General features: G+C 60.8%; 2 protein-coding genes across 3 annotated transcripts in view; both read right to left on the bottom strand.

Moving 5' to 3' along the window:
* The window catches only part of GNG7 (G protein subunit gamma 7), a 122,805-nt gene extending 122,417 nt beyond the window's left edge, over nt 1-388 (bottom strand). Inside the window, exon 1 of the mRNA XM_034997513.1 lies at nt 337-388. The gene's annotated coding sequence lies outside the window, so the exon portion shown is untranslated. The remainder of the gene's footprint in view (nt 1-336) is intronic.
* A 2,804-nt stretch (nt 389-3,192) lies between these two features.
* Nucleotides 3,193-8,767, bottom strand: part of DIRAS1 (DIRAS family GTPase 1) — a 7,414-nt gene continuing 1,839 nt past the window's right edge. Inside the window, exons 1-2 of one of the 2 annotated variants that reach the window (XM_034997507.1) lie at nt 7,915-8,699; nt 3,193-6,420 (exon numbers count right to left, since the gene is read on the bottom strand). In XM_034997507.1, coding sequence (XP_034853398.1) covers nt 5,757-6,353 — 597 coding nt within the window. In that variant the 5' untranslated portion in view covers nt 6,354-6,420; nt 7,915-8,699 and the 3' untranslated portion in view covers nt 3,193-5,756. Of the gene's footprint in view, nt 6,421-7,914; nt 8,700-8,767 lie in introns of those variants that run through there. The other variant, XM_034997509.1, reaches the window with a different exon arrangement.

Here is an 8,767-nt window from a genome sequence, read left to right as displayed (position 1 = left end):
CCCAGCCCCTTCCTCACTGACCGCGACCCCCAACTCTGGACCGGACCGCGGGCCCAGCCCCTTCCTCACTGACCGCGACCCCCAACTCCGGGGGACCACCCGGCCCCAGCCCCTTCCTCACTGATCGCGACTCCCAACTCCCGCCCGGATCCCGGGACCCAGCCCCTTCCTCTCTGACTCCGACCCCCAACTCGGTCCGCAGCCAAATCGGAGCCCTCCCAGGGCGCCTTCCCCGGGCCGCCCCGGCCTGCCCTCCGCCCGGGCCGCGCCCCTGCCCCCGGGCCCGAAGTGGGGGCGGCGGACCCCGGCCCGGCCCACTGCTGCACGCGCCCTTACCTGCGCTCCGGCCGCCGCGGCCGCCTGAGCCCCGCCGCGCAGCCGAACCCGCCGCCTAGCCGGCGAGCGCCCGCTCCCTCCGCGGGGCGGGGCCGGAGCGCGGGGGACGGGCACTGGCAGCCAGAGCGGCCAATCGGGAGCCCCGGCGGCGGGAGGCCCCGGCCGGGGCGGGGCATGGGGCAGGCAGCGGGGTAGGCTGCGCCAGGCGAGGGGGCGGGGCTCGCGGCGCGGGCGGGGCCAGGAGGCGGAGCGCTGAGTGGCACCGCCGCCGGCCACCCGCGAGCGGGGAGCGCGTGGGGAGGCGGGGCTACGCTGATATGCAAATAGGCCCGCTAGGGTGCACCCCGCCGCCCGCGGCGAGCGGATTTCCAGAGGTGACTTGGTGACGTCAATGGGGTGCAAGGCCCTTCGCGAATTCGAATCTAAAAGCCTAGCTCCTGGGCCTCACTTGCAGGAGAAGTATATCCCTCCCTCATAGATCATTTGACCTGCGGGGCAATAATAACTGCCCCCTTATTTTGAACCTTCTGCATAAGGCTAAGAGATGAAATTACATTGTCCCCATTTTACAGAGGTGGTAACTGAGTCTCAGAGAGGTGAAACCCTAGGTCATTTGCCCAAGCCTGTCTCATAATTTCTAGGGTTTCTCAATTTCCTAACTCCTGGCCCTGGATTTTAAAAAGCAGGTTTAGGGGCCCCTGGGTGGCTCAGATGGTTAAGCATCTGCCTTCGGCTGAGGTCATGATCCCAGGGTCCTGGGGTCGAGCCCCACATCGAGCTCCCTGCTCACCGGGGAGTCTGCTTCTCTCTCTCTCTCTCTCTCTCTCTGCCACTTCTCTCTGCTCGTGCTCTCTCTCTCTCTCAAAGGAATAAATAAAATCTTTAAAAAATAATTTTGAGGGGCCCCTGGGTGGCTCAGCTGGTTAAGCGACTGCCTTCAGCTCAGGTCGTGATCCTGGAGTCCTGGGATCGAGTCCCGCATTGGGCTCCCTGCTCAGCAGGGAGTCTGCTTCTCCCTCTGACCCTCCCCCATCTCATGCTCTCTCTCTCAAATGAATAAATAAAACCTTTAATAATAATAATAATAATAATTTTGAAAAATGAAAAAGCAGGTTCCTTGGCCCCCACCAGATTGAATGATCCAGAATCCTGTGGGCACTGGACCCCTGGAATGTGTATTTTTAATAAGCTCCCCTGGTGATGTTGGAAAATGTATGGTGTGTCTCCAAAACATCAACAGGAGAATTTCTTACATGGGAAGATGGAGCCACCAGATTCCGGGACTCCTAGAACTTTGTGCAATATACTGATATTCTGTGATCTGAACCTCTGGCCTCCCAGCTGAGCCCCCCCAGGGCTCCTGTCATCCCTGCAAGAACCTCCCCACTCATCTCCTGCAGTGCACAGAGAGAGAACCAGGAGCCTGGGGGCCAGCATCTCACTGCCCAGCCCACATCTCCACAAAGGAATTGTTACTTAAACAAGGGTCACAAACTGGTGGTCCCCAGGTGGGATGTGGCCCCCCAAATCCTTTAAAAGTGTAAGTTCATTGCTAACATTTAAAAATAAGGACATTTCACAAAAAAAGAATCTAGATTTCTAGGCCCTCTTAAAAAATCAGAAGGTCTGGTCATTCCTGGGCTGGTTGGGTGAAGTGGCTGAGCATACTTCACCCAAGGACATCATCATGTAGCCCCAAAGACAGAGCAGGACCAGAACTACGGTGAGGCAAGAAAGGCACTTTTCTCAAATCCCAAACCTAAAGGGGCACCAATAAAAAACAAAACAAAACAAGACAAAACCAGAAAACCTTGCTATCAAGATAAATACTATGTTAATGCGATATTTAAAAAATGCAAAAGAAATGCAGAAATAATCCAGGATGAACAAAATACCAAAATGTGACAGAAAGACAAGATCTGATGCTGCCCTTGTGCCAACCATCGCCCTCGCTTCTCCCAGGCCCCGTCAGATCCTGTCTCGACTTAAAATACTGGTATTTTGGGGCACCTGGGTGGCTCAGTAGGTTAAATGTCTGCCTTTGGCTCAGGTCATGATCCCGGGGTCCTGGGATCCGGTTCCGCACTGGGCTCCCTGCCCAGTGGAGAGTCTGCTTCTCCCTCTCCCTCTGCCATTCCTTCTGTGATCTCTCTCTCTCTCTGAAATAAATAAATAAAATCTTTAAATATATATATATATATACATATGTAGGTATTTTTTTTCACCATGGTTTCCTTTGCACTAAATATTGCTTTAAAATATGTGTCTTGATGGCTGAGATTTGGTGTCCCCCACTTAAGTTTTATGCTCCTGGTGAGTGCCTCACTCTCCTCACCCTCCTCCTACCCCCGCTTTTAAGTTCGCAAACTCTGCCCCAAGCCAACATTTAGCAGATAGGGAAGCTGAGGCCCTATGGGTTCCACCCCATGTAAAAGGAGGGTCAGAGCACCTGCTTATTCCCCGCATCTGGCTGCAGTAATTGGGCTCCAGCAGGGCCCGTGAAGTCTCTTGTGGGGGGGCCACCTGGAGGAGTGCTGAACTGTCACAAACGTTCAACCTCTTCCCATAGCACCTTTCTTTCTCCCCATCCCTCACTTCCTCCACCCCTCACCCCATCCCTCACCTCCTCCCTATCCCCCGCCTCCATCCCTCACCCCCATCCCTCCCCTCCTCCATCCCCCACATCCATCCCTCACCTCCTCCCCATCCCTCACCCCATCCCTCACCTTCTCCCCACTCCTCACCCCCATCCCTCACCCCCAAACCCTCACCTCCCTATCCTTCATGTTTATCTTTTGCAGGTGGTGGGCTGCCCTCCCTGACCCCAAAGAAAGGGCACTGATGGGGGATGCAGGATCCACTTCTTTATTGCAGGAAGACTATTTCTAGAGCAAATGCTACACAGACCCCACAACGGGGGGCAGGGGGCACCCACATGCGGGGGGAGAAGGGGAAGGGGTGAAATCACAGCAAGCATGGCCTGGCATGGTCCCCAGAACCAGGGATGCCCAGGCAGGGTGGGCCAGCAGCTGGGGCAGCCTCAGGCCCCTCCTGCTGCAGAACCCCTTTCCCCCCCCAGGGGACCATGGCCTGGGGTGGGGATAGGCCTGGAAGTGGGTGGGACCCCAGGGAGATTGTGCTATCAGGGTGTGTCCCTGAGAAAGGGCTGCAGACCCCTGCCCAGCAAGGCCCAGGAAATGGCTCCCGGGGTAGGGAAGGGAGCAACACCAGTGGCTGGTGGGCCCCGGACCCGCCACAGGATGAAGGGGCTCAGCTGTGCTCGGGCAGGATGCTACCAGCGTTTCCGTGGGCCCGTCCATGTGCCAGGTGGTGACACACTCTGGCACACACACGCTCCCTCCCCACACAGTGTGCCCAGGAAACGTTTGTGGAGTCACACGAACACAGACAGGACCAAACACACGGCTACCAGGATGGACACAAACCGTCCCTCGTAACCTACAAACAGTCCCCACGTGGTCACACGACCCGACACGGCCTTTCTCCCACGCGCCCGCACACACACAGGCCAGTCCCGATGCACACACGGACATGCAAGCACGCACACGCAGCTCCGTCACACCCAGGACGCCCAACACTGCGAGCGGCCCAGGGAGACACGCACGGGGCGAGGAGCCCCTGGGGCCGCTCGCTGCCGTCCGGGGAGCAACGGAGCCCCTCGGGCCTGTAGCTGCAGAAAACCGAATGCCGCTGACAGCCGCGTGAGCGTGGGGGCCGGTCGGTCCCCGGTCAGGCCTTCCGATGAGACGGCAGCCAGCCCGCGCTGCGATCGCTGCCTCGAGGGATCCCGAGTGGAAGTCTCAGGTAAGCCGTGCCCGGGCTCCTGACCCCCAGGGATGGAGATGACCAACGCGTCCAGCTTCCGGTGGCTGCTTTGTGGTCATTTGTCAGGTGCCAACCGTGGGCGGATACAGAGTTTGAGCCGAGAGCCACCTCACTACAAAGTCAAACGGGCTTAGCGTTCCTCAGACAGAACAAACAGGTTCATAGGTGTGGTCCTATAAATCACGTCACCCACTCCCCAAAACACGACCACTTACAGTCACCCCCATGCTGGTACAGAGGTTCCCGTCGACACAAATAGCCAGTCCTATCGACAACCACCCTGCCCACCCCCACGTACCGCCAACCCCGTTACGACACAGAGACCGTGACACAGACTTCCATCCGAATGACACACACACACACACGTGCGCGTGCACACACTAACACATGCTTAGACACAGGCCGTCTGCACAAATACACCATCCCGCGGTCACCTCCCCACCCCAGGCCTACAGCTCCCCTTCGTGCTTGTCAGACAGCCCCGCAGGGTCCCATGAGTGCAGTTATCTGGACACTCTCAGAAAGCACTCAGAACCTCACGGACACACACCTTCCTGGGCAGAGCCCCCCTCTCTGGGGCACAGTTGGCGGGAGGCAGTGGGCCGGGCAGATCTCTGCCTTGATTCCCCTCAGATCCTGCTGGTGCTGGGTCCAGCTGCCTGCCCCCGGATGGGGCCCCGGGAGCCCCCTCCCCAGCACCCCAGGTGCCCCTGCCTGAAGCTCGGTGGTGACAGGCTGTGCCAATCTGTGCAGGCCGCGTCTGGGAAGGCCCCCCATGTTCATGCCGGACGGTCCCCTTGAGTTGTGCTGTGGCCGTGGGCCAGTCCCAGGCCTCCCCTGCCTGCACCCCGGGCCTCATCCCCAGGCGGGGTGAGGAGTGGGATTCCAGGCTGGCGGGGTGCTGCTGCAGGTTCTGTGGTTATTGCCTGGTGGCCTGAGACCCGTCCCGCAAGCCCCTCCCCACCGAGGCTGTGGGGACAGGGGTGAGGACTGATCTGGGACCTGGGGTGGGGGCACAGGCCAGAGGTCATGAGGGATGGAGCAGGGGCAGCGTGTGTTAAACACCAAAAAGGGGAAAACAAGCTCTGAGGTCCATGTGCATTTCCACTCCCCCTCCCCAGCAAGGTCACAGTGATCTGATGGGGGAGACGCGCAGGTCTGGCTGGGGGCACCCAAGGGAAAGAGACAGAGGCGGGCAGAGACAGGGAAGACCCGGCGTCCGCGGTCCCAGCGGGGACAGGCAGCTTCCCCAATTTCTCATGTGCGGATCCAGGGGGCCACCTCCAGCACGTGGCTTTGGGGGGTGCAGACAGGCCTGGGGGGGCGGGGGCGGGGAGGCAGAGCCATGCGGCAGAGCCAGGTTGGAGCCCCAGACCTGCCGCGGGCTCACCGGGGCCTCGGTCTCCCCCGCAGAGGCGCTGGGTGAAGGAAGAGAAGTGGAAGAGATGAGAGGGAGAAAGAAGATGGGGAGGAGGGCAGGGAGGATTGGAGGGCCAGGAGTGGAGGACTGGAGGAGGAGGAGGAGGAGGGGAGTTGGGAGAGGCATGGGCCGGCTGGTGGCGGGCATTCTGGGCTCACATGAGGATGCATTTGCCCTTGACGCGGTCTGTCCTCTTCTGTTTGCTGGAGCGCTTGCCGTCGATGTTCAGGCTCATGTTCCGGCGTGTCTCCAGCGTGAGCAGCTCCTGGAAAAGCTCCTTGACGTTGTAGTTCATCTTGGCCGACGTCTCCATGAAGGCGCACTTCCACTCCTGGGCCACGGCCTGGGCCTCGCGGGTGTCCACCTCCCGCTGCGTCTCGTCACACTTGTTGCCCACCAGCATGACGGGGATGTCCTCGACGCTGCCCTTGATCTGCACGATGAGCTGGTAGATGGGCCCCAGCTCCTCCAGCGACTGCTTGCTGGTGATGGAGTAGACCAGGATGAAGGCGTGGCCCTTGGAGATGGACAGCCGCTGCATGGCCGGAAACTGGTGGCTGCCCGTGGTGTCGGTGATCTGCAGCGTGCACACGCTCTTGTCGCAGCTGATCACCTGCCGGTAGGTGTCCTCGATGGTGGGGATGTAGGTGTCCCGGAACGTGCCCTTCACGAAGCGCAGCACAAGCGAGCTCTTGCCCACGCCACCCGCCCCGAACACCACCACTCGGTAGTCGTTGCTCTGCTCAGGCATCTTCCACACGGTGGCTGGCGGTCAGGGCCGGGAGGGCTCGTCCAGCTGCTAGAACCCCAGACCGACCCTGTACAGAGAGGAGTGTCAGGCACACAAGGCCGCAGGCAGGAGGGGACAGCTCTGGGCCCCCGGGGGGTGAGGCGACGGTTCGGGGGGCAGCTTCTCAGAGGAGAAGCCATCTCTCCTGCATCCTGGGAAGGCCCTCTGGTTGACTTGGCTGACTTGGCAGCTCTGACTTGCATGCAGGCTGAGAGCCAGCCCCCTTTGCCTGCTTCCCCGCCCTGCCAGAATCTGGGACCCAAGCTCGTTCCCAGGGGACTCTGGGCTGGGAGGGGTGCAGAGATGCCATTGTGCAGGGCACTAACTCTTTTCCTCACCTGCATGTCCCACCCCACCCCCAGGCTGCACTGGCTTCTCTTCTTCCCAGTGTGGCCATGGGCTCTTGGAAGCCAGCAGACCTGGCTCTGTGACCTGGGCAAGGCTGTGCATTGCCACCCTGAGCCTCGGTTTCCTCCTCTGTGAGATGGTGCCTCTCTCCAGCAACCCCAGGCTCCCTGTTCTCCCCTCAGCCCAGAGGTCCTTGAACCTCACGGGGGCCACGTGCTGGGGCGTCTTAGGCATGCCTGTCCTCTTGGGCCCAGAAGGGACAAACCTGGTGGCCCCAGGCCACGGCCCTGGGAACATGCACCGCACAGCTCCTCCCCTCTCTCACCCCGTAAGTGTGATCCTGATGCTAGGGTCCAAGAGACACAATTTGCAAATCATGGCACTGATTCCTGAGAGCATCCCAGGTCAGAGGTGGGAACACGAAAACTGGGCCCAATGAGAAAGGTGCCCACTTCCTGCACTCTGCCCCCAGATGAGTCTGGCCTGCCATGGCCTCTGGTTCAAGGTCTGCTGTATCTGGAGGAACAGATCTCCCTAAAGGGCGTCCTCCTAGCCTCTCTCTCAGCACCTGTACTCAGAGAGGTCCAGTGGCCTCCCGAGGTCACACAGCACAGCAATTCCTGAAATGCTGCCAGTGGGGCGGGGGGGGGGGGGGCCCGGGGCGGGGGGTGGGACGGCAGAAGGCCTGTCTCCAGCATCTGCGTCCTGACTTAGGGAAAGCAGGACACCGTTGCCCTTCCTCGTCCCAGCGGTCTCTATGGTGGTAGGTCCACAGTGGGAGGGAGGAGACACAAGGTTGCGCCTGGACCAAGTTACCTCCCTCGGGAGTGTGTGGGGTATAAGGCTCGGTGGTGTGCAGCTGGCAGGGAGACCCGGGGCAGGTCGGTCGGGGTCCCTGAGCCTTGGTTTTGTCGCAGTGCCTTGCTCCACAAGTTGCTGGGACAAGCACTAGAGAAGCTGGATAAAGCCCGGAGCCTGGCGCCCGGGGACCCTCGGTAAAGATGGACAATCATAACTCTCAGTCACGAGGGCTCAGGGTGTAAAGCACTTGGCTGGCAGTGGGCTGTGAAGGCGGGTTCTGAAGGATCCAAAGTACCAGGTGTGCCAGAGGCAGGACGGCCAAAGTAACAGCAGACACACACCCCACTTCCGTGCCAGGCACACTTGTGCTTACCAGTACTAACTCCTCGTAGACCACTAGGCATGTTGGCGACATGCATGGCAGTCCTCAGCATCGGGAGGAAGCTGGGGGTGGGGGGTGGCGAGGGGCGCCCAGCTCTGCAGGCACTGCCCTTCCCTGGGTGGGCACCCTGAGAGGGGGGCACGTGAGTGTGCAGCCAGGCACCACCATGGCTGGTTGGGGACCCAGACCACTCTTGCCCTGCTCTGGGTCAGACCCCCTGGCAGGACTCCAGGTCCATCAGCAGCAGGACGTCCTCCAGGAGCGGCCCTGCTGGGGCCTGAGTCCCTGGAGTAGGAACCCCCGTTCAGTAACCCCCAGGTCCATGCCAGGCACCTCCCTGGTGCTGTTTGAATCCCACCCTCACCTCCGGTGGGGTGGGGGTGGGGGGTCGCGGACACCGAGGCTCAGAGCGGGGAGGCCCTGGCTCAAGGTCACAGAGCAGGAAGGTGGCAGAGCGGAGTAGGATTTGAATTGGGCCCTGGCTGGCTACACAGCCCAGCGTCCTCCTCCTATGAAGGTAGCCCTCCCTGACACTCCCGGGGGCCAGGAGAACAGGCCTGGGACCCAGGGGAAGGCCCCGGACACACACACACACACACACACACACACACTCAAACACCGCTTAACGGAATGGGGGAGGGGTCTGACCTAGGGACTACCTGACTAATGAGGGGTTGGATGACGGGGGGCCCGAGGGAGGGGAGGCACGCTCAGGGGACCAGCCCACGGGCTCCCCTTGGCCAGCGGAGCATCTCGGTGGTGGGGGAAGGGCCCGACCAAGGGAGGGGCTCCTGGGTGGGGGGCTTGGCTCGCCCTGAGGGGCAGGAGGCTGAGCGGGTGCTCC

The sequence above is a fragment of the Mirounga leonina genome, unplaced genomic scaffold (assembly GCF_011800145.1).
Source record: "Mirounga leonina isolate KUSES-001 unplaced genomic scaffold, KU_Mleo_1.0 Mir_94, whole genome shotgun sequence".
Taxonomy (NCBI): domain Eukaryota; kingdom Metazoa; phylum Chordata; class Mammalia; order Carnivora; family Phocidae; genus Mirounga; species Mirounga leonina.
This window is presented reverse-complemented; position numbering and strand designations above follow the sequence as displayed.